Genomic DNA, 25,248 nt, shown 5'->3' with positions numbered 1-25,248 from the left:
ACCACACATCGCAGACACAAGAAATTCTCAGCACCCTCCAATTAAAACTCTTCAAATATAGAAATACTCAGGATGCTTATTGGAACTGCCATGATAGATTGTTATAAGGTTATGCAGTGTACTGTGTACTCAAAATATTGAGCTGCAATATGCATTTAACAAATAAGGTACCAAGTGTATTGGGAATGGTATTTTTTATTTCTACTCTATTGTATATCGTATTTCTTGTTAGCATACATGCTTTCTTTCATAATGTGATTCTTTTATGTTCTTTGTATTGTTTTTCTTGACGTGCTGTCTTTCATTTATTTAATGTATTTCTTTTGGTCAATTTAAAACAGTAAATGTGTGTGCACGCATATTTTATCTATGACATAAATCCTACGTATCTGGATTTTAGTCTTATGCAACTTCTGCATATTATATATAATAACACACACTTCTAAATGAGGGTCATAATTACATTTGCCTCCAAAAAGTTAGTTTAAATAACTGTTGTGAGGATTTTGATCCTGTGTTAGATAGTGAGGCAGTCTTATATAGAACAAGGTTTGATACCCAAGTTGGTTTTGAATCTTCAGTTACTTTTATCTTTCCTGGTCTTTTGTTGTTAATGAGAACCTGGCTCTGAAAGGCTCTTGGCTTTTTCACTTTATAAACAAGATTACTGGGTGTTCTTAGGCAGAGTTGGATGGAAACAGTCCAGTCATCTGTAGCTCTGCCACAGAAGTTCTCAAAAGGATTGTGCAAGGAAAATTCAGGTCAGTGTTATAATTTCTGCTCAGTGTCTCCAACTGGATTTTCATCAGCTGCCTCTTGTTTCCTTGGCATCTCTGATGCATTCCTAGAGGTAAAAACTTTTGCCTATTTTTAAAGTTGTTGTAAGTAAAGCTGGAGGAAAATTTTTGGATGAGTAATATTGTTTGACCTGAAAATATTTGCAAAATTGACACACAAAGTTTTGGCCATTCACAAAAAAGGAGGAGAAGGAAGAGGTAGTGCCACCCTCTCCCTGCCTTATAATATTTGGCCCTGTGTTGGAGATCCAAGTTTGAATCCCTACTCTAGAACAGACCCAAACCAGTTTTTTTATTTTTAAATTTCAAACTGCCACCAAACTGAAAAATCAGTTATTCTCCTAGTTCTAGTTGGAATTGATTGTCTTGCTACATAAGCTTTAATTGAGACCTATGTATTAACTTGTCCACCATACTCAGTTACATTAGTTTGGAATGTTATGCTTTAGTATGAACAAATTTGTGTTGACTAAAGAACTGTAGATAGATAACAGAATGTAATTATCAATAATCTTACTGATCTGCAATGTTGATTTAGCAGCAAAGAGTCCTGTGGCACCTTATAGACTAACAGACGTATTGGAGCATAAACTTTCATGGGTGAATACCCACTTTGTCGGATGCATGTAGTGGAAATTTCCAGAGGCAGGTATATGTTGATTTAAAAGGACACTGGTCCTTTCTTTCATATTTTCTAGAAAGAAAAAAAATCTTTCTTCAGAAGTATGTTTTCTTTGTGAGTACTTGGAGAAGAACAATCACCTTATACTCTGCAGAACTGTTATGATGACTGGTTGTCTTGAAGAAAACTTCTAGATAAGACAGGCTTATCCATTACACAGTATCCTGCAGATTGTCACCTTGATGTTGTTCCTATAGTTGTGCAAACTGGCTGCTGCCATCAGTAAGAGTATATTTATGACAAAGGCCACTTATTTGTTGTCTAACACTTTTCTTATCAAATTCCTTTAGAAAATATTGCTGCTTCAGTGAGCAGTCAGTTTCAGTTTAGAGTATTTATGGTCAAACTGTGAACTTTTAGAAATGGAGAGGAAGGGGGAATGGGATTTTTTTTAAAAGATACGCTGTAGTTCAAAAATCGTTATTTTGGGGGTAATTTTTTGGCCTGTGTTATATGATGGTCCTCACTGGCCTTGGAATCTTTGGGTACATCTACATGTCAAAAAAAAAAAAAAAAAAAAAAAATCAATCCTGTGGCAGCAAGTTTCAGAGGCCAGGTCAGCAAACTTGGGCTTGTGCTATGGGGCTAAAAATAGAAGTGTAGACATTTGGGCTTGGGCATGTGCCCAGGCTCTGGAATCCGGGGAGCGTCTCAGAGCCCAGGCTCCAGCACGAGTGGGAACATCTACAGTGGTATTTTTAGCCCCATAGTGCAACCTCCATGAGTCCAAGTCAGTGGACCTGGGCTCTGAGATTCACTGCTGTGGGTGGTTTTTTTGCAGTATAGATGTATCCTATGAGTCTACAAGTGCAGGATATCTTTCAAATAGCTTCTCAAATGTGATGTTTTCGTGCCTAACTAAGAGAGAGCAGTCTCTGGATTCTTCTCTAGTTTCTTCTTTTATACTCCAGCATTGATTTGAGTCACTCAAAGGTTTTATTGTATATTAATTTTCTCATTTTTAATGTAGCATGCTTTATTTTTAATGCACTTTTGGTGTTGGGAGTGAACTAGGGAAGCTCTATAAAGTACACTGCCTGCTGCTTGTTCTAACATGCCAGAAGATTCAATTTCTGTGTGTAATCCAACCCAGTCTCCCAACTACTGCCACGTTTTCATCTATCTGTAAACAGCATGACTGTTGGTATCAGGGGAAGACGACCAAGTTAATCCCAGATGGGGACCTATTTCAGCCAATGTCAGACTTTCCAGTTAATTTAAGGTAGCAGGTCAGTAATTTGGGGGTGTGTGTTTGTTTTCTCTTAAAATCCTTTCATTGCTAGAGTGTTAACTTTTACTGAATGTCATGCTGTTTAACAAAATGATACCAAATATGATATAAAAATGGTGCGGGGGTTGGGAACCTCATTATTATATTTTGTTGCCCTTGTTACTATAGCACCAGTGGCACTATCTCAAGGCTGCGATGGCACTTTCATCTTAAATATTCAGGGTATTTTCTCTGAGCTAAAAAGTAGGAAACCAGGAACAATGTTTCTACCCAAATAAAAAAAGGAAAAAAAGTGTAGCTATTCTCTCTGCAAATTATGAATATTTCAGCAGGATTGTACTGGGCGCAAGGGAGCCACAAAATATTAGCCACTGTTTTGGATTCACTACATCTGTACCCAAGGGGCAAAACCAAGCCACCATATGTTGTGATCCTTTCATATCTCAGAAGGGGATGGCAAGTCATTGGTTTGATGCAGTACTCCCAAGGTGTACCAGGGGCTGTAAGAAATAGTAATGCTGATTCAGTAGGTAGCAGTCTTTCCTTTGTTTCATTACTGAACAAAAATAATAGAATGGAAGTAGGGGACACAGTGTTGCTAAAACTGCTGCCATCTTGATATTATTTGACCATTTGTCACTAAAAAGCCCAAGTGACTTGGCTAAATTCCAACTTGTGTAATTACATTCCACCAACCAAAGTTCCCACTGCAGTTTCAAGTGGATATATTCTTCACTTCCTGTCTTTTTTTATTGTGTGGAGTTACTTTACACTATAAACAATTTTTACAGTTGGGAGTTTTGTTTCTTGAGTGTGGGAATTGTGAAGTCTTAATTCTTATGCTGGAAGGAATCAGAACAACATTGTACTATCCCATCAAGTTCTCCAGAGATGGAGAGTCCCCCCTGAAGTTTGCCACTATTGTCTTATATCTTTAGGTAGTGGATTGCTCTGAAGAGAGTTGAAGCCTACCTCCAGGCCAGAGAGTGATTTTTTCAGTTTATGTTAATCCACTGTAAATGCTTGTGCAGAAGTAGCTGAGTATTACTACAGTATAATTGCTTTATAGTGAGTAACTGACACATTGCTTTTCCCCACTCTGCATCATTCCCTTTTATTCCATTGATTTATATATTTTTTTTAAAAATCGCATTTGTATGAAAATAGGTCTATTTTGCTGTAGTAGGAATTCAACAAGTGAATTCTTCCCTGATCAGAGACCAGCATATTGCCCTAGGAAGATGTTTTGCTGTGTAATCTCCATGGTTTGTGTCCTTGTACTTTTTTTCCCCCTTTAAAACCAAGTTCTTGAAGGGAGGACACAGTTACTGTATACGTGGCAAAGAACTCAATCTTGGATTCCCTATCTTCATTAACAGCTCAATAAACAGAGCACTGATCTTAAGACAGAAGACTCAGTCCAATTCTGCTGTACATTAAATGGCTATGAATGATAAAGATAAATATTTTATGACATTTAATATCTCTCTTGGCTAGCAGCTGTTGTAGTCTATTTTAGTTTGTTCATCATGGCATTAATGTAGTTTCCCATACATGTTTCATTGGTTGTCATGTTGTAAATATATTTAGGGTCCCATCCTGTGAACACTTCCACATTTGTAACTATGCTCAAGGAAGATAATGCTTTTGAAGTCAATGCGAATAGTACTGGAACTAAATTTTTCACTACATTATGGTTCATTGAGCGCCTATTCTTTACTGATTCAGCAGTGTACAATGTAAATTTAATCAAGGGAATTCCGTGAGAAAGGATACAGTGGTTGAAATACTTCTCAAAGCTTATGGACAGGTATAATAAAACACAGATTTACTGAGAACCAGTCAGCAGTTGAAGCAGCTTACCTCCCATCCCCACCTCTAGGATTTCATGTGCCTCTCCTCAGAGACACTGTTGTAGGTTCCCCCAATCCTGGATCACTGTGGAACAGGGACATGTCTTTCACTATGCTGACGGGTGTTTTGGGAAGGTGGTTGACTGGCTGGGTTCACACCTGACTTTTATGAATCTCTTATTTTTCCCAAATATTTTAGCTGTCTCCCTGAAACCTTTGGAAAATTAACACTATTCTTAATAAATTTATAATCAGCAGATAATGACTAGAGCTGATATGAACGGTGTTCCTGCTAGTGAGCTTTAGAATTGGACATATTTTTTAATGAGATTGCTACCATTCATTTCCTTTGGTCAGGCCAAGTCATCAGATTAAGTTCTCAGATACTGCGGTAGTGGGGTAACTTATAAGTACCTGAGAGAGAGAGAGCGAGAGTGCAGTACTGAGCCTAAATCTATCCCTGTGCAACAGAAGAAAATGTTCATTTTTTCCCAGGGAAATGTTAAATGTTAGCAGTTCTGGTTCACTGACAGCTTCAGAAATTAGTCATCCTCAGATCATGAGATCCTACAATTTCATGGCCTTGCCTGCATGAATGTTTGAGGGTGCATGTGGGCGAATCCAGGCTGAACTAGTTGGATCAGAGGGCAAGGGGGCTTTCCGTATTACTATAGAATTTACAATTATGTAAAACTCAGTGCTTCAAAGTGTCAGACTTAGAGAAGAAAGGACTTTGCCCAGAATTTGTGCTGCAGCACTCTTAAGCAATTTGTCTGTTTAAAAGAAATAATACTGAATGTATTTAGCTCATGGGTGAAATTAACCACCATAAAAGCATTTTTGGATCAACATGAATATATTATGTACTGGAATCAGTATAGGAAGAGCCAGTACCCTAGCACCACTTCATAACAATGGGTGTTCTGCTGCTGGTAGAAGAAAAAGGGCCAGGGGTGGGTAGGCGGAGGTCCATTTTGCTACAGAATAAAAGTCAGATCTGCAAAGTAGAAACTTTCAATACAAAATAGTTGAAGTTCAGGGGGAATACAAAAGGTGTGATATAGTGAAACTTATTAACTTTTCAGTCTCATTTATCAAAGGTTTTGTAATGCCCCTGTCAAGTCTGGCTTAAAAAAAAAAAAGTGAAGAAAGCAAATATGTATCCTGGCCAATTTACTGAATAAACATTTTCCCATAAAACCAGTGCATTAGCTCTTGCTAACTCCTGTGGGTTTTATACTTGCTGTGTAGTGTTTGCTGTGCTGTCATTGTTCAGATGCACTGTTGTATAACGACCTCATTGCAGACATTGTTTCCAAAATGTCCATGGTAACCTGCCATCAAATAGTGCCATTTTTTAAACTCTTCAATCAGTTGAGTGTCCTCAGAGCCACTGATACTCTAAATCAGTGATACTAAGACCTCGGTGGTTCAGGAGTCAACTTAGCGATCAATGTTACTCAAAAGAGCCGCAGTAATGTGAATTCATTGTTTCATTTACCATTGTGTGTGTGTGTGTATGTATTCTCATAGCAAAATGACTGACCAAGTATTATTATTTTATCTACTACAATTGGTTAATAACATAGTAAATGCATCCTGTTCCGTTTATAATTTAGTTTATTAATAATTAAATCACACAGTGTTTTAACATCATGTGCTGCAGAGAGCCGCAGGAGACAAAGTAAAGAGCCACTTTTGTGGCTCTCGAGCCTCAGTCTGTGTCATTGCTCTAAATATACCTTTCCAACTTGCTCATTCGTGTAGGAACTACTTGTTTGGAACCATGAAAAGCCCCACCTATAATTCATTTCCTTTCTACCTGAGCTGTTCTCTTGTCTTCACTCTCCCCCACTCCCAAAATATGGACTACAAACTAAAAAAGTAAATCTGTTGGTGCCTTTTTATGCTGATGGTAAAAAGTTACTGAAGAACAATTTAGTCCTCGTTGCAAACTTTGGACCCTATTTGTGAAAACAGATCAGTTGCCTTACTGTGATTATGTCACATAGTTTATGTGGAAGAACAGACAGCATAGAGTGTTGTTCCTTGTTCTTTTACTCACTAAATTCTTCTGTGGTTCACCAGACTTTGTGTAACTCATAAGAGAACAGAAATGAAGAGACATGCTCTGTTGCCGATAATTGAGTTGTAAAGCAGTGATTGATTCTTACATGGAGATTTTTCCACCAATTGGTTGTCAAGATTGGATGCTTTTCTAAAAGCTCTGCTCTAGGAATTATTTTGGGGATGTTTTATGGCCTGTGTTATACAGGAGGTGAGACAGACAGATGATCACAATGGTCCTTTCTGGCCTTGGAATCTATGAATAAGCAGAACAGAGAACAGCACATTGAATAAGAATAGATTCTCTAATTGAAAGTGAAGGTATTCACTTAATATATTTTGATGGAGAGGAAAAAACAGACCTTTGGGGTTTCATTTTGCCAGTGCTATCTTGAGCGCTTCAAAAGCTATGTTTAGGCAAGACTTTCTTCTAGGACTTGATATCTTGATCATGCTAGCAGGGAGAAATCAGTTTTTAAAACAAATACAAATCTTTATCCTCTTCATAAGCTGCAGATGAAACATGGCATTTCTGTGATGTGAAATATACAGAAAATGGAAGTGTACTCAGATAACTGTGAACTTTCCTTCTTTGTTTAAATCTTCAGAGAAAGCAGTTGACCACCGGAAGGAAGTATGTGAAGTTTATTTCTAAACAAGATGTTGTCTGGAGGACCAAATAAACTTTTATGGACCATTGGAGCCGAAAGATTAGTTACATGACATTATTTTTGTCTCTTCACTGTGCAGTTCTGTACCAAGTCAATGTTGCTTTATGTTAAGACCAAACAGTAGTCTCCTGACATCAACATGTCGTCTGTAACAAACACTCAGACTCTGGCGGACTTTGATCCTCCTGTCCCTGAGGAAAAGTCAAAGGGGAAATCATTATTTCAGTTGGGCCCCTTCTTTGCTAACAGGAGTGAGAAAATTGTAATTGCCAGGAGTGACAGTGTACCAGAAGAAAATGTACTGAAAATAACCATCACTGAGACTACAGTCATTGAGTCGGATTTGGGCATCTGGAATTATCATGCTCTGATCTACCTCACATTGTGGTTTTTCTTTAGCTTTTGTACCCTTTTTCTTAACAAATACATTCTTTCACTACTGGAAGGAGAACCCAGCATGCTAGGTAATTATGATTTTCATTATAAGCTTCGGTTCCATTAAAATATTTGAGTGTCAGATTCTGTGTGATAGACTTAAACTGACGAGTGGTTTGTTCAGAGTGAGAGCAGCATGGTCAAGTGGTCTAAGCACAGGACTGGGGTCTAGGAATGTCTAAGTTGTAATTTTGGACTTGACATGGACTCCCTCTGGCTTTTAGTGAATCTGCTAAATTTCTGTGCCTCAGTTTCGCCCTCTGTAAGGTGGGATAAAACTATTTCATAGAGATTCTGTGACGATTTGTAAGGTAATGTTTGTAAAGCGCTTTAAAGAGGAGTGCTATATAATTTTTGTATACAATGAAACCTTGTAGTCTATTGAGTGGTAAAATTGTGTTTTTAGGGTTTTTTTAATAACTTAAAGTATAATTTTAAATAAATTGTTTGTATTCTTATCTCCAGAGACCTACATGTATCTAAGGTCTCACTGAATTGCAAAGGTTTGGTCTTCATATGACCATGTTAACATATCTGGTTTTTAAGGAGTAGAGGGACATGGTAACTGTGAACTAATTTGTATAGGCACACAGTTAATCCTCCATCTTTGTCTCTTATCCTGCTGGTCGTTTCAGAGGGAAAGGGCTTTTACTAGAATTTTATGAAGCTTAGAGATAAGCATCCATATTTGTTGACACCTACCAAGGATCTCTGAAACTAAATTAATCTAATTAATAGCTTGGTACTTAATGCCGTATTCATCTTCTGACCTCTCTTGGTTTCTCATTTTTTCTTAGGTGCTGTTCAGATGCTTTCAACCACTTTCATTGGCTGTATAAAAATGTTTGTTCCATGCTGTTTGTACCAGCACAAAACACGTATCTCTTACCCTCCCAATTTCATCATGACAATGTTGTTTGTTGGACTGATGAGGTAAATGGCTGAATATTTCCAGGGGGGGCAGTATATGTGGTAGCACTGTGTACTGCCTTGCAGGAGACCCACTTTCACATCTCTTCTTCCTTTATGAGAAGGGCAGAGGGCATTGTTCATACAAAACATTTTCTCAGAAATCTCACAATGATCCATCCATCCTTCAGTTGCTCTTTCTAAACACCTCTTTTCTTCTGACAAACAAGTCTTTGAAACTTTCTTTGCGCTCCATCGGTTTTAATCCGCCATCTAAAAAAACTCTCTCTCTCTCTCAATCTCAATGTTTTCTTTTGGTGATGTGATGTTTCTCTTCTCTTTCTGATTATCTGAGAACTTTGTTCTCGTTCTGATTATTACTACTTATTGTGGTGTTGCTGTGTCCTCCTATTATCCTTTCCCAGCAATTTGTATCAGAAGTTATTTAAAATATTTATAAAATTACATTTTGTTTTTAAACCTACACCTTTAAAAGAAAGTATTTGCTATAGCCTTGGACAGAGCAAGACTATATATCATGCCTGATGAGAGGCTATTAAAACATTGTTTGGGCTCACCTTCACTTCAAGTCTAAACTGGTTTTTACTAAACTGGTAGCAGCTATTGAACAGTCTTTCAGCACTGTTGTGTTTTATGATTTAAAAGGAAACTGAATGGAAGTGACCTTTCATTCTGATGAAATAGGAAGCTTAAATGTAGCATACATAATTTAGTTACTATACCACAAATGTGTATATTTAAAAATTGTGGCACAGTAACTAAATTATGTTAAGCATCTAAAGCTAAAATATGCCTTTTAAGCGTTGTTTTACTGTCTCTGCTTGACTTCGTATGTGTCTCTTTCAGGTTTGCAACAGTGGTTTTAGGTCTAGTAAGCTTGAAAAATGTGGCTGTTTCATTTGCTGAAACAGTTAAAAGCTCTGCACCTATTTTTACTGTCATTATGTCCCGGATGATTTTAGGGGAATACACTGGTAAGTAGTTTGTTGGAATGTTATCATTTTGCAATGTAATGTGGGCTATTTGGCGATTGATAAAGAGATTCCATCTGAGTTGTTTAGTGATTAATGCAGCTGGAAAAATTGTCCTTATTGAACAGAGTCTCAACTGTAAATTGAGCAGGCAAGGACCTTATAAAAAGTAATTTGTCAAAGGACAGTGTTGTTTGGAAATTTGCTTTTCTGACCCCCAAAAAAATACTGTTACAATTTTTTAGATTTTTTTTTTAAAAAAAATGACGTTTATGTGTATGTTCTTCCCGTGTGGAAAGCTGCTGGTCTGACAAGCATTTTAAAAATCTTGAGTGTCTTTACTGTGTCCAGCCTGAGGCTAAAAAATAAAACTGGTCTCTTAAATGCTTTTTCATAATCACCACTGAATTGCAATTGCATTCCAATCTTCTAGTCTTTGAGAGACCTTGCCCTAATCAGCAATGTGCATTCTTCCTGACATGAAGTCTGAGGGGTTGAGGACTGAATGAAGCCAGAGGAAGGAGGATTAGCACCAGCGCAGGGAAGGAGGGCAAATATTAATTTCGTCTGCCATTTGAGGACATTGACAAGAAAACCAAGGCTGGAGAAGGTCAATTTTAATTTACCTCTGCAGGGCAGATGTGCTGGTAACTCAGTACACCTGTAATATCTTTAAGTGCAGATCAACAGCTTGTCTGAAATCTCCTTTGATTGAAACTAAAATATCCACTAGTTTTGAAATGAGAGGAGTCATTACTTAACAAGTTAAGATGGAGCTCATTAAGTTTTTCTAAATTTGTATTATCTGACGCATGTAGTTTTGTAAGTACAGTAATGTAAAGTAGAGCTGGATGAATTTTTTTGGCCAGAATTTTTTCACTGAAAAAAGGCAGATTCAGCGGCACTGAAACAATTCATGATTTCCTTTCTGGTTAGGTGAATTGTTCACAGAAAAAAAACTCTGTCGTAATTATTCATTTTAGAAAGACAGGGTGGGTGAAGTAATTGTGACATGCCACAGAGTACAATCTGGATTGTTGGATCGTTGTGCCCTCTTAACTCTACAGTCTGGACTGCACTATTCCCTGCTTTGTTGTGTGAGCGGCCACTCTGCCTGCACACCCCAGCCCTCTAGTATGCAAGTCACCCCCAGACATATACCAGAGTGCTGTGCACAACCACTCTTGAATTACATACAGGGCAACACCTGCATATTCCTAGTCCAGACTTGCACCCCAGAAATGTCCATTTTACACTGCTTAAAACCCCTTTAATCAGAGTAAACTCATTAATTAGTTTGTTGTTCCATCAAAGGGTATGAATATGCTCCAGCCTTTGTAACCTGAGTAGATTCCCCAAACTTCAGTCAAAAACACACTGGCTTAGATAAAACATAAAATAAGTTCATTAGCTACAGAAAAATAGATTTTAAGTAATTATAAATGACATAATCATGAAGATCAGAATTGGTTACAAAAAGAAAGTAAAGATAAAATCTCAGTCTAATTCCTAAAGTTTATCAAGTTAAGTCAGATTTGAAGGTTTTTCTGACCCAAAAGCCTACAACAGTCTGGGCTAACTGGAAACCTCTTCCGGTTAGGACCACTTCTCCCAGTTCAAATGTTTCTTTGTCCTCCAAGTGATCTTCTTGCCTTCAGTAAAGGTTGGGGAAGAGAGGGGGCCTGATGATGTCACTGTCCCTTATTTTATACTCTCCTCCAGGTGCTGGAAAAGTCTTTACTATGTCCTGGGGTTAGGCAGCCCCAATGGTGGATATAGAGTTAGTGGGGCCCTGTGCACAGCTTCATTTTCAGGGCCCCTCCCTTGGGACCCAGCCAAGAAAAAGATCATTCTCTTATGTCCTTCCCCCCACACACCATTTTTCATTCTTTTTTTCTTCATCCTCCCCCTATATTATAAGTAATGGGAAGTATTTTAAAATAAAGTGAGGTACCTTGATTGGGGCAGGGGGTTGGGCTCTGGGAGGAAGTTGGGGTGCAGGCTCTGGGCTGGGGCAGGGGGTTGGAGTGTGGGAGGAGGGCAGGGGAGCAGCACTCACCTCAGGAGGTGCAGCTCCCAAAGCCACCGGCACACACACCCCTCTGGCAGCAGCTCCTAGGTGGGGGGCCAAGGGGTCTCTGCACGCCACTGCCCACAAGTGCTGCCCCTGCAGCTCTCATTGGCTGCAGTTCCTGGCCAATGGGAGCTGCAGTGTCGGCGCTCAGGGCGGGGGCAGCCCACAGAGACCCCCCCAGCAGCTGCAGGGACATGCCAGCCGCTTCCGGGAGCGGCACAGCACGGAGGGAGAGAGGCAGAACAGGCAGGGAGCTGCTGGCACGTCTCTGCGCGCTCCTTGGGGTGAAGGGGGCAGCGGGTCTCCGTGAGCTGCCCAGGGCGGGCACCTCCCCCCCCACCGGGGGCGCGCAGAGACATGCCAGCAGCTGGACGCTTACAGGAGCAGCATGGGGCCACCGGCCATAGCATGCATGCAGCCTGCCTGAGCCCTGCTATGCTGCCGGCCGGGACTCAGGTACATGTTGTGAGATGAGATTTGTCCTGCATTTTTGCCCCCCTCTCCCCCTGCCCTCCCGTCATTGGGGGCTCCATGCCACCAGATGGTTTGTTTCATGGTAAATCCACTCCTGGGCAGCCCCATTGCCTACTTGCCCTGCATTCAGTCCTTCATATGAATTGCAATTTCTTGCTTTTGTGTACATGAGGCTTGACATGTAAAATTTGTGTTCACAGTTCCTTTGTTATTTCTACGGAGCTGGTCTGTGGGCATTTCCCAGACTCTCAACACGTTTCCGTAACAAACATATAGCAAAATCTCATAACTTCATATACAGTGACACACACATTTCAACAGGACAGTAATGTTCAACAGATTATGACTTTTCCAGTGATACCTCACAAGGCATACGTGGTACAAAGTATATCATAACCAGGATATATTCTGGAAAAACCAGACCCGAAGAAGAGCTCTGTGTAAGCTTTGAAGCTTGTCTCTTTCACCAACAGACGCTGGTCCAATAAAAGTTCTCACCCACATTGTCTCGCTAATTTCCTGGGGCTGACAGGGCTCAGTACTGCATACAGTGATTCATTTTGACATTTTTGAAATGAAACATTTTGATGTTTTGAGTTTAAACAGCTTTTCATTTTGAAATTACCTTCAATTTTATTTTAAAAGATGCAAAAACATTAAGCACTCAAAATAGAAACAAAAGTTATGTAGAACAGAACATTTTGTTCAACCTGAAACAAATATTTTTCAACTTTTTCCTTTTGCTGAAATTCCCCAAAAATTAGTTTTTGTGTGACCCAAAATGATTGTTTGTTTTTGTTTGTTTGTTTGTTTTTTAAATTGGAACTGCTAGCAAACAGAAAAATCCATTACTCACTCAGCTCTGGTTTAAAGCCAATTTTTATTTTTTTTTTTTTTTCACTTACAGGATTGCTGGTGAATCTGTCTCTCATTCCTGTCATGGGAGGATTAGCTCTATGTACAGCCACTGAAATCAGTTTCAACATTCTGGGTTTTTCGGCAGCTTTGTCTACTAACATCATGGACTGGTGAGGCCTGATGAAGGTTGCATGTGGAGCAGAGAAGGAATTGTTATTTTATTTGTAAACTAAGCCATATCTTGTCCCAGGCTGTACAGTTCAGCTGGTGTTTCCCATACAGTATTTTAATTCTTGGTATTCAGATAACTATTTCTTAATAGAAAACATAGTGCTCTTAGAGGTGAGAACGCCATACCTGTCAGAACACAGTGGATAAAGAATAGAACAACTCCTATGCTACAAAGTCATGTACAATTGAATTATCTCCGTTCATGACTCTTGACAAAGTCTGTTTACAAGGGATTACCAGCATGCAACCATTTTGTCATTTGTGACTAGCAGTGTCCTGGTTTGTAGCCGGTGGTAGCTTTTTCTTTTAACTACCAGGCGGAGGGTGGGACAGAGCCAGTCAACTGCAAGTTCTTATTGCTGGTGAACTCAAATGGTGAATATAAGTTGCTTATGTTTTTTTTTAATAAAATATGTGACCATGTTATGGAAGAATTGCCAAATGCATAAAACCAGTAATGCACAAGTATGTTGCAACTAATATAGTATGGAAGAGCACTAGCACCTCTAAACTTAAGGTTGAGCAGATATATATTTTTAATGTTGCTAATAAGATAATTGAAGTACTCCTAAGTTAGGTTATTGGGGGAATATTTTAATATGCTAGGTTAACAATGAGTTCAAATAACACAAGAAAATGGAAAACTTCAGGCATGGTAAATCATTATTGACTGTAGTTAAACTCAGAGTAATCAGAAAGCCATGACAGTTTTCTAATAAATTTTTATTTATAAGAAGACTTTTCTCTCTGTAAAGAAAGCCTTTTCATATCTGATTGCAAGGTAAAATAAATAAACTAAAATGCAGAGAACTTTCTGATTCTTTATACATGTTTAAGGCAGCGGAGATTGTCTACAAAACTCTTCAGTTGCATGTCTCCATTAAATGGTGGGCAATTCAAAAATAATCAGTGTAATAGACTGCTGGGAATTTTTGTTTACGAAATGTCAAATTCTGTGGTCCAGAATTGTTTACAGGGGACACTGGTTCTTGCCATGGTTGTATTTGGATTAGTATTCATGTCCAGCGTCTGTCATTTCCTTTAAAAGTATTGCCTTTTATATCTAATTGGAGTCCAGATATCCATCCCTGTGTTAAAACAAAATAGGCAGACAAGATGATAGTAGGCCTGATTCTCCACACATGTTCATTTGTATTCACTTAGCACAAGTATAAATAAATATACAAGGTGCAACACAGTGATGCCTCTAGCCTATATTTCAAATAATTTGTGTCTGTATCTCAAGGCAGATGCAAGTACAGGCATGAGAGGGTGTGTGCATTTTTTACTTTTTAAAATTATGTACCTGCAAATCAGGTGTGTGCTTCTGCTTTTGGTTAATTGCAGTGTTGTAGATTAGTCTGAATACTGAATAACCTATGCACTCATTTGTTCTAAATGCCCATGTCAGTGCACTACACCATCACAGGCTGGATATTCTTGTCTTGTTTTAATTTTTATCACTGTTTCCTAGAGCACAGCTGAACAGTAAAAGAAAAATAAAGAGTATTTTAGTTCAGTTCTCTGTGAAGCACTTGAAAATTTAAAGTCTAAATCATTTATATTTACAATGTTAACTGCAAAGGAACCTTATGCTGCTTCTGAATGTTAAAAGTTAATAAGGCAATGCAAAAATGTAAATTAGCATCTTCACTTGCAGTATGTCAATATTTATATGGAATGTGTAGAGTAGATTGGTGTTTTGTATATATTCCAACGACAGTAATATATGAATCTGAGACTTAACTGGTTAAAAAAAAAAAAGTAGTGCAGTTGTTATACCATATATTATTTTAATATTCTCCCATTGTTGTATTGTGGTAACTTTATAAGTCTGGGAAGATTTTGTTCAATACAGTAATTGTGTTATAGTGCCTTCTGTAATTCTCTGATCTTGCTTTCATTTCTTTTTAAAAAGTGTATTACTTAATAGTGAATAGTGTGCTATTTATAAAATGTGAATTTTAAAGCAAATTAATTAAATTTAAAACAGGATATAAAAACTTTTTACAGTGTTATAGGATATGCATTTATACACACACACACACACACACACACACACACACACACACACACACACACACACACACACACACACACAGCAAAAGAAGTTAAATTGCTTACTAAAGGCCTTCTTTCTGAATACATCTTTGTTGTGATCTGTTAAGTATTCTGTTTAAATGCATGAAATAGAAGAAAACCCAGTGTAAATCTGAAGTTGTATGTGACTGTCAGCAAGTATTTTATCGAAAACCTCATTTTGTGTCTTATGGAAATTACCGTTAAGTTCATTGCTTCATCTGTTCATTATAAATGGCGCCTACAGATAATTTTTTTTATTTTTATTTCCCCAGTTTGCAAAATGTTTTTTCCAAAAAGCTGCTTAGTGGAGACAAATATAGGTTTTCGTAAGTATCTACAATATTTCAAATATACAGCGTACAGAACGGTCCCAGGAAACATCTGGGAACTACTTGTCATGAGGGACCGGAACAAGACTTTCTGTCTTCTCTATGTAGTTTGCTGATGACAGGTATCCTATATACGTTAAATGATTGTGTGTCAGGAGTGGGAGGAAAAACTTTTGTATCCAAAATACCCATAAGCATTTGCTGGGGAGATGAAATCATGATCAACCAGAAATTCCCTCAGGATACCTAAAATGACAGTCACTTACTCCCAAAAAACAAAAATAACTCCTTGGGGCCCAAACCTGGAAGCCCTCCATCTGCATAGAACTCCCACTGAAATCAGTAGGCTTGCAGAAACAGGCCCTTAATTTCCATTCCACAGTTTAAAACTCATGAACAGTACACAAAGGCATGAACAATACAGAATGCATGAATCAGTAATCAATTATTGCAGCAAATTCTGCCTATCCACAATTACAACACCTTTAAAAACAAACGATACAGAATGTTAAATGAACACTAGAGTGTGTTGTTCAGAAGCAATTCCATAAGCACAATTTTTTTTAAACTGAATTTGTTTTTTAAAAACAGCTTGCCTGTTAAATTCAAGACCATCTCAGCCAGCATGGAAAGCAAACTTTGTTAGTTCTTTCAGAAACTTTGAATTTATCTTCCATGAAGCTTTTAGCTGATTTTTAAAAGGTTTTTTGACCACTGTAAAGTGTCAGTGTAGAGATTTCTATTTAAATGTAATACAGCTTTCTTTCTGTTACAGTTAAGGAAAAGCTTTTAAAAATATTTATTTTTGTATTATTTGATTTCCATTTATAGTGCTCCAGAACTTCAGTTTTACACAAGTGCTGCTGCAGTTATTATGCTCATTCCAGCTTGGATATTTTTCATGGTAAGAATTTTTATTTGTTAACAAAGATTAATGTTGCTGTTTGATTTGTCCAAATGGCTAACTTTCAGTTTTCTTTTCCCCTTCCGTACAATCATGCTGGCATGCATCCCTGTTTACTTGTGGTGTTTAAGCAAGAGATCCAGAAAATATGTTTTAAGAAGCAGTTTCATATAGACATGACATGACAAGTAAACCAGAAAGATAAAGTTTGTTTCAGGCGTTTAGGGAGCAAGTAATTTAGTCTGAATAAATGCCTCCAAAAGGGCAAGGTGGATGAGGTAATACCCAAAGAGGCAGACACTTGAAGACTTAAAAAATAAATCCTAATGTTTGTAGGCTTCTTGGATAATAGCACTTTGTATTCACATGGTACTTGTAACCTTAATTATAAAAGAAGAAATTGAGGCATAGTAGATACAATTTGTTAGAGGCTGGGTAGAACTGTGTGGTTCCTAGCTCCCATTTCTGTGTTCCAACCATTAAACTGCATTAACCAAATGCAGCAGAAAAAAGTTGACTTAATTAACAGTACATGAAAGTATGATATGCTGTGGTAAGATAGTGATAGAATAGCAAAAATAATGGTAGATAAACCTGTCCTATTACCTTATGTATGACAACAGAGGAGATAAATGCAATCATAGTTTCAGAGTAACTGCACCAATATTCCCCTCCATGGTCCCCTGAAGGCACTTACTTAAGGTGTCTGGCTCCCTAGCCATCACCTCTCTTGGGGTGGAGACTTGAGTTTCTCTACCCCTTGACTGGGGTTTGAAGGCTGCACAGCTCCCTGCCCTGCACTGTAAGGTCCCCAGCAAGCCAATCTGCCTACATGCGAGCACCTGTGCTTTGTTTTCTCCCAAACGGCTATGAACAGTGTATTGCCAGCAGCTACAAATTACTTCACGGTTCCTTCTAATCAAGCACATTTATTCTTAAAGCAAAAGCATTACTGAGAAAACCTATACAAAACAATGGAAGTTCCTATATGCATGCTGAAAGCTTATTAAAGGTCACACGTCAGTGTATTGGGGCCCTAAGAGGACAAAGTCCTTCCAACCCTTCAACAAGGGTTGTCCCCCCTCCCCCCTTGGATTGAAGATCCTGTTTGCTGGATCAGAAAGAAGGCCTTGAGTCATTTTAACTGCAGTCCTTTTATGCCAAAACCCTTTCTTTGTTTGTTACTTGGTCTCTGGAAAATCCAGTTTGAACCAGCATATGCGTGGATACCAAAGGGTGGTACCCCTCTGGATGTGTTTAAATCCTATGTGAGTCATCTTAATAACCCCCTACTGGTTTTGGTTCCTGGAAAAGCTGTGATAATCCTCCATCATGCAGTAGATCACAATCCTGCATACAATCCCTGGACCACAGTGATATATAAACTTAATATGATATGTTCCACCAAAGATCCTGTAGGCAGTTACAATATCTGTCACAAAAGCAATTATCGTAACCATGCTAGCTAGATTAAAGATGTCTTCAAAAATATCCCCATGCGGTGCTTGCACACATTAGTGTTTAATTCAGAAGATGCATGGTTCTTGGTTCTCTTTAAAATCCTCTTGTGTGATCACCATTTCATATACAAGGGGAGGAAGAGAGCAGCAATAGTGAGAGAACGTATGCCTCTAATTCTGATCACCATAAATTCCTGTGCTAGGTGACTACAACAGATTGGCAGACTTTAGGCTCTTTACAGGAATAGAGAGTTCTTCTGCTGAATCACCTGAGATTTTGGTGCTAAAACCTTTCATTAGTAGTATTATAATAGCTGGTTAAGACCTCAACATGAATTCAGGGTAGATACTGAGAGGGGATGAGTCTGGACACTAACTCAGGGTCAGTGTGATCTGTTTAGGGTGGGTTACGAACTCATCTCATTGTGAATGGACCAAGTCATCATGACAATCAAATTACATCAACAGTTACAAAATTAAATCTGTCACAATAACTTTGCGTGAGGCTAGGTGCCAGGGTTGGTGGAGGGTTAATAGAGAAGCTTTTTGTTGTAACATGTTAATATTCAAAGGAGGAAATGTCACACAGGTAAGTGACAAATAATGAAAAGTTCAGATAGATAGGGCTTAGGCTCTCCTTGCTCTCTCCTGCAGAGAAGATAAAACATGAAGGGTATAAACATTCCATCTCCTACTTCTGAAAATTAGATTAAATATTCCTGTCTTTATTTCCAGTATAAAGAAGTGTCTCCCTTAGGCCTAGGAGTAAAATTAAGTTGCCTAGCCTATGTTTGCTTGTAAAAGAAAACAGGACACAGCTAGACTCTTAAAATCCTGTTCCATTCTTTGGCTTTAGGATGTGCCAGTGATTGGGAAAAGTGGAAGGCGTTTCAGTTACAACCAAGATGTCATTGTACTGCTCCTAATAGATGGAGTCTTGTTCCATTTGCAGAGTGTTACAGCATATGCCTTGATGGGAAAGATTTCTCCTGTAACTTTCAGGTAAAACTATAGATTTTGTGTCAAAATTATTGTTCTTTCCTTCCTTAGACCATCTCATACTGGTAACTGATTGAAAATGCTATATGGTGGAATAAATAAAATAAATTCTATATGTACTCCAAATTAATGAGGATGTTTTCCAAATCCTAAAAGCAAACATAGGGCCAAATCCTTGTACTTTCCTTATATGAGTAGTACCATTGGTTGCAAAGGGACTACTGCTTTTGTGTGTAAGGAAAACCGGATTTGACCCTTGGCATTATGCTTGTGGGACAGGGATGCACAGTTCTTGGCCTCATTTCACATAAATAAGCAACTACATAGGGATACACTTACAAATTGCTGAATGGAGTTTTAGGTATGTGATTCTAATTTTAAAATATTTGCTAATACTGCCAGTTTTCTGGTGGGAATGAGTAGGTAAGTGGATTAGCCAAGGGAGAATTAGTGACATTCTATTGTATGCTTTTCAAAAAATAGCATGTCTCTTACTTGGTGACTTTAATTATTCCCACTAGCTCTCAGTTTAGGGATATTACACAAATGTAATTGCTGATAGTTAAAGAATTCCACAGTCACTTTTTTATTTGCCTAAGTAGGAAAAGTGGAATCTGACTTTCTGCAAGATAAAGCACCGAAAGATCCAAGTGTGATTAGAGCATACTGAATATATTGTGTGTGTCAAAGCCTTTCAGTCCTTAATATTTGTGTTTTGTTGTTTCAGTGTTGCTAGTACTGTGAAGCATGCGTTGTCAATCTGGCTAAGTATTATTGTGTTTGGTAACAAAATTACAAGCCTCTCAGCCATTGGGACAGTTCTAGTAACAATTGGCGTTTTGCTATATAACAAGGCAAAGCAACATCAGCAAGAAACAATACAAAGCCTGGCAGTGGCAGCCTCACAGAACACAACTGAAGATACCAAGCCACTAATATCCAAGGATTTAAAGCCATATGAGTGATACGGCTCTTAATTCTTCCACCACAACCTGACATAACTCAGAGGAACTCTGTCTTAAATGGATGTTACCCTAGCTGTTGGCAATGCTTGGTTTCTTTGAATTCACAACAGGTGAAAGAATGGACTTCACTGCAGAGAAGGAAAAAAGGAGACGATCCTATAAGCCCTGGCTTACTAGAAACTGACATGTAGAACAGAAGACCAAGAGTAATCCAATATGGTAAACATTGGCGTCATACTCCTTTCTTGACTCTGCAAATAAATAACAAGACTATACTGGAGATAAAACTTCAGTGTCAGATGGAAAAATAACTTGTGCCCCAGCCCCACCAAAGTAATGTGATAACATGACCCATCCCTGTTTTCTGCATGCTTGCAGTAGGATGAAACTAGTGCGGAGGAAAAAAATGTCTAGTTGCCACTCTTCTTAAACATCCTAGACTGCGGATGTGCATAGAGAGGATCTGGGAGAAAGCACTTTGAAAGACAAAATCAGTAATTTTTGTTTACACAGCTGTTGGTGTAAATGATGAAAATAGGCAGCTACTCTTGAGTATAAAGCCAGCAAAGAGAATTTGTGCTTTCCTTTGAAATTCTCTAACAACTGGAGCATTGTAGTTTGCCTGGGTACCGACCACATTCATGTTTCTGCAAAAATGAAACACGCACACATGCCTATAAACTAGGAGTCAACACAAATAAGTATAGTTGCTATCAGGCAAAAACCACTGGAAATTTTCAGAAATAAATGAGGCATCAGCATTTCTGTAGTAAGTACTGTCTTAATTTTAGAAATACAAAAGTTTCATTTGCATTGTAATTTATCATAAAATATTTTTGAGGCAAGAGGGGAATGAGTTTGTTTGTTTTTAATCTATAGGAGAGCAGTAAAAAAACAATAGACTTCTTGAAATTCGGGGTTACAACTGTCTTTAGCTTTTGTGCTCAAATATTTTAGTATGTCCTGTTACAGTGATAAGTCAGAATGGATAGAGTTTTAACCTTAAACTGAGAATATTCTGACGTCTGTTTCTTTTAAGATTTTTTTTAATTTTGCATGATATAATATTAAAAAAAAAATCAGTGCTTTGAGAGAAAGAAGGTAGAAAGCTTCAGCTTCATTTTGATTATTTCACTTTTAAAAAACGCTAAATCTTTCTTCATTGTTGTCAGAATTACAGCATAGGCCTCTCTCTCCATAGGGCAGCCATGGTCATCAATCAAGATTTAGAAATTTCCTACAGTAACCGGTGTAGTCCTGGTTTTACCTAATGTTAGTGAAACCCAAATCAGTGCCGTGAAGCACAGTGTGTCATGCCATAGGCATGTCTAACTTTTACCAGACAAAAATATAGCAACTTGCTCTGTGGTACAGTCAGATTTCACTCTCAGACAAAGTGATGGATTTGCTCACTCATATAGGGCTTTTAATATAAAAGAAATTGCCCCTTCAACTGCAAACAATAAGTGCTCTTCTCCAGTAAACCAAACCATTAAACTACAAATAACAAACCCAAACAAGATGCAATCTGGGGATCATGAAGAGTTTGGGCTGTGAAAAATTGGGAATAAAAAACAAAGCTAAGGTATTATTCTCAAAGTGTTCATCCTTTTTTTACTGCCTATACACTAATGTTTGCACTAGCTTTATGTCTGCCCATCTGACATGATCTGGAGAGTGGTCTGTGCTGTAAGGTCAGGGATATTGGGAACACACCGAAACAAAGCTATGCATTGTTTAAAAATCCAGTAGTTAATGTAGAGTGGACGTGCTGCAATATAAAACTGTTTCCTTTTAGCTGTTAGATATAACTTGCAATTGTAGTAGTCTCTTTAGACCTGTTTACTTATTTGGGCAAATCTGCTGCATGTCTAGATCCCTTTAGGGAAATAAATAGTTAAGCTTGGAGTTCTGTTTGACAAGATGCTAGCTTCAGAAGAGTCTGTCTATATGAAAGAGTCCACCATCTATCCCATAAATAAATTGAGCATAGTCAGTAGAATTTATTGGACACATTCTGCACATAGCCAATTGGCATATGTTTCCAGCCTGGCACTATTTTTCTCATCTACACAAGGGATAAACAGTCTGTAGCTCCATTTGCCTTGTGACAGCTCAACATCTAGCCAAATAAACTACGTGAATCAGACAAATTTCTGATGAATGTCATCTAGATGCAAAGTCATAGGTAAAGCTGTGGACTATGTGAGATCAAGCTCATTTTTAAGTTCTGCCGTCCAATAGTTGACTTAGCGTTCTGCCAAGAATTTACAGTCGCAATTTCACTGAGATTTTCAAAGTCCAGTATCACTTCTTGGCTTACATAAAGGTAGATAATTGTCAATAATTGTGCACGGAACCAATATTTTAACTGTCTAGCATATTTTTTATAAAAAGTACACATCTTCCATGAACTGCCATTCTAAGATGTAATATAAGTGGCTTAATGAAAGCATTTGATTTTTTTTTTAAGCTTGTCCTGATGTAAGTTACCCAATGCATTATTTTCACTGCCAGTTTCTTTTTGGTTGCATATGGAAAACATGACAAATTTCCTGTTGCCAAAGTGTATAATATGTTTATTTGAAAACCAAAGGGCATATCCTTATTTTGCATGCATGATTTTACTACATCAGAATAAATATATCGCCTTGGATTTCTGGGATGTCAAAGGGCCTTCAACTAAACCATTGTGTAAATACCTAGCTAATTTGGCAAGGAGAGTGATACTGAAAACCACAGGGTAAACATAAATCACAGTAGGATAGGGCAGGTATTTATTTTAAAATCGCCCCCACCCCTAGTATGGCATACTGATGCTTGACTGATGGGACCAACTGACTTGCAGATGTAAGGAAACAGTTCTTTATTGTGTACATTAACGATGATGATACTATCCCCAAAACTACATATCTACCATCTGAAGATGTGGTTAATAAAGCTGCTATTGGACAATGATTATTATATATATTAATCTCCCCATGGATATAAAATGCTGCGTTAATTGTAATTAGGTTGTGACCATTTCATGTTGAATCCCTCTCTCCCCTTATGACTAAGCGATCCCAGTGTTCTAGTTACCCTGCAATTTGATCTTTCTCTAACTTTCTTATAAAAATCTGAGTAGCATTTGTGGTATAAATGAGTTACTGTGAAGACTCCATTATTGTGCATTGACTCTGCTGCCTGGATTTTAGCACAAGTGACTTACTTGAGCAGTCATAAGGAATAATTTCTTTTTCAAATATGAATCAAAGCAAATATTTTTTTTGTTTGTTTTAAAAATTATAGCTCATGGCCTATTCCTGACTTTTATTCATAGTTTCTCCCCTTTTCTGCAGGTTATTTCCCCTGTGTTATCGTCTTTTAGTGGGTGTAGGTTAGAGATGTAAATATTGTTTAAAAAGTTGACTGTTTAAACAATTAAAATTACATGGTTTAATCGGTTAACCGATTAAAGGGAGAGGGGCTGGGGCTGGTTGGTCGGCCCGGGGCTGGGGCTGAGGTCAGCTGGCTCGGGACTGGGGCTGCTCCAGCCATCTGGCCTAGGGTTGGGAGTTAACGGTTAGGGTGGGTTAACCAGTAAGACTAATGCTTACTGGTTAACAGTTTAATATTTTATATCCCCAGTGTAGGTGCTTTAAGTTTCCCCTCATACCAATAGCAAGGGATAGGTGTCTTGAAAATAACTCGGACATTTTCTTTTCTCTTGTTCTCTTTCCAGCCACTGCAGATCTCTATAATTACTCTTGTGTTTGTCTTAAGGAATGAAAGTGCTCCCAAGCCCAGCTTTTGCACAGTCCAACATGATGCCTCAGAACTGGGGTGAATGTTTAGTTTTTAAGCCACTTCTTGAAAGCTGAACACTTCATGCCTATTTAAGCAGCATTTTACTAATTTAATGGAGCTTCCGGAACCACTTTTTGCTAGTCACATTAGTAACCCTATCTAAGAAAATATGACTCAAACTACCCCAGTTGGGCAGCTCCTCTTCTAACTGTTTTTAGGAGAGAATCTAATCACATCTTCTCTATCCTGTCGGTAAGAGATGGAGAAGAGAAGGAGGAGCAGGACACCAGAAATGGTCATCAGTATCCACTTGGAGAGAATTTCAGCTCCTGAACTGCAGTAAGGCAAGGCTTGCTGGAAGCCTCAGAAAGCTGCCATGGTTCAGCACCCCCAGAGCCAAGTTTTTGCTAACTAGTCATTGATCAGAAGAAAGAATCAGTGAATTGCTGTTTCAGTGCAGGCAAACGGATCTAAATGAAGATTTAAATAAGTGTGTTACAGAAGAGAGGAATTTATCAAGTGGGTAATAGTAGGGTGACCAGATAGCAAGTGAGAAAAATCGGGACCCTTTTTTTCCCCGGGGGAACGAGATAGTTGTATGTAAGACAGAGCTCCTAATATCAGGATGGTCCCAATAATATGAGGATCTCTGGTCACCCTAGATAAGGGTATTGGCTCACCATTCAGCAGTCCTTTAAATGGAAGATACTTTAGTGTCTGAGAAACTTGAAAACACAGTAACTTTAATTGCTGCTTCTATGTCAGGGCCAAACCTTTATGTATTTGATACCAAACTACGAATGTTGGACTGAAATACATGATACATATTATTTTGTAGGTATTTTGTATAGTCACAATTCCAGTGTTTATGTAAGGTAGGACATTTGAGTACTTTATAAAAAAAAAAAAAATCTCTCATGCATAATCAATTAAATATAACTGTTAATTCTGTTTGTAATAAATATCTGATCCTGTGGATACCAGTCATGATTGTTCCTGTGTATGATGCAAACAGACATGATTCAACATCCTCGTTTTTTACTTATTCTTGAAAAGAAGAAAATTAATGTATAATGTTTTTATTCATTATTTCTTCTAAGAAAAAAATAAAAAATTCCATCATGTAAGTTTCTATCTGTGAATGTGGTTATTTAAATATATATGAAAACTTTCTTCAGTGATCAGTGACTGTACCTTAGTAATGAAGCCGAAACTCCCAAACCCCAGGCATACTGGGGATGATGAGGAAACAAACCAGCCTTTTTCTATTAGACAACGTAAATCTCTTTCTGGGGAAAGTGGGGAGCAGCATATTGTGGTGAGTAAAGCAGCTAACAAGTCAGGACTTTTTTAGAGTATGTCTACAAAGGGATTAAAAAAAAACCCCATGGTGGCCCGGTCAGCTATTTCTGACTCACAGGGCTTGCTTGGGCTTTGGGGCTGAAA

General features: G+C 38.1%; 1 protein-coding gene across 2 annotated transcripts in view; it reads left to right on the top strand.

Annotated features, from left to right (window-relative positions):
* The window catches only part of SLC35E2B (solute carrier family 35 member E2B), a 33,332-nt gene extending 9,168 nt beyond the window's left edge, over nt 1–24,164 (top strand). For both annotated transcript variants that reach the window (XM_074934114.1, XM_074934113.1), the window contains exons 2-9: nt 7,239–7,765; nt 8,534–8,669; nt 9,513–9,640; nt 13,093–13,213; nt 15,629–15,682; nt 16,517–16,589; nt 18,906–19,051; nt 19,776–24,164. In XM_074934114.1, the coding sequence (XP_074790215.1) occupies nt 7,441–7,765; nt 8,534–8,669; nt 9,513–9,640; nt 13,093–13,213; nt 15,629–15,682; nt 16,517–16,589; nt 18,906–19,051; nt 19,776–20,013 (1,221 nt within the window). In that variant the 5' untranslated portion in view covers nt 7,239–7,440 and the 3' untranslated portion in view covers nt 20,014–24,164. The remainder of the gene's footprint in view (nt 1–7,238; nt 7,766–8,533; nt 8,670–9,512; nt 9,641–13,092; nt 13,214–15,628; nt 15,683–16,516; nt 16,590–18,905; nt 19,052–19,775) is intronic.
* The last annotated feature ends 1,084 nt before the right edge of the window (nt 24,165–25,248 follow it).

This window comes from Natator depressus, chromosome 18 (genome assembly GCF_965152275.1).
Source record: "Natator depressus isolate rNatDep1 chromosome 18, rNatDep2.hap1, whole genome shotgun sequence".
In the NCBI taxonomy this organism is placed as follows: domain Eukaryota; kingdom Metazoa; phylum Chordata; order Testudines; family Cheloniidae; genus Natator; species Natator depressus.
This window is presented reverse-complemented; position numbering and strand designations above follow the sequence as displayed.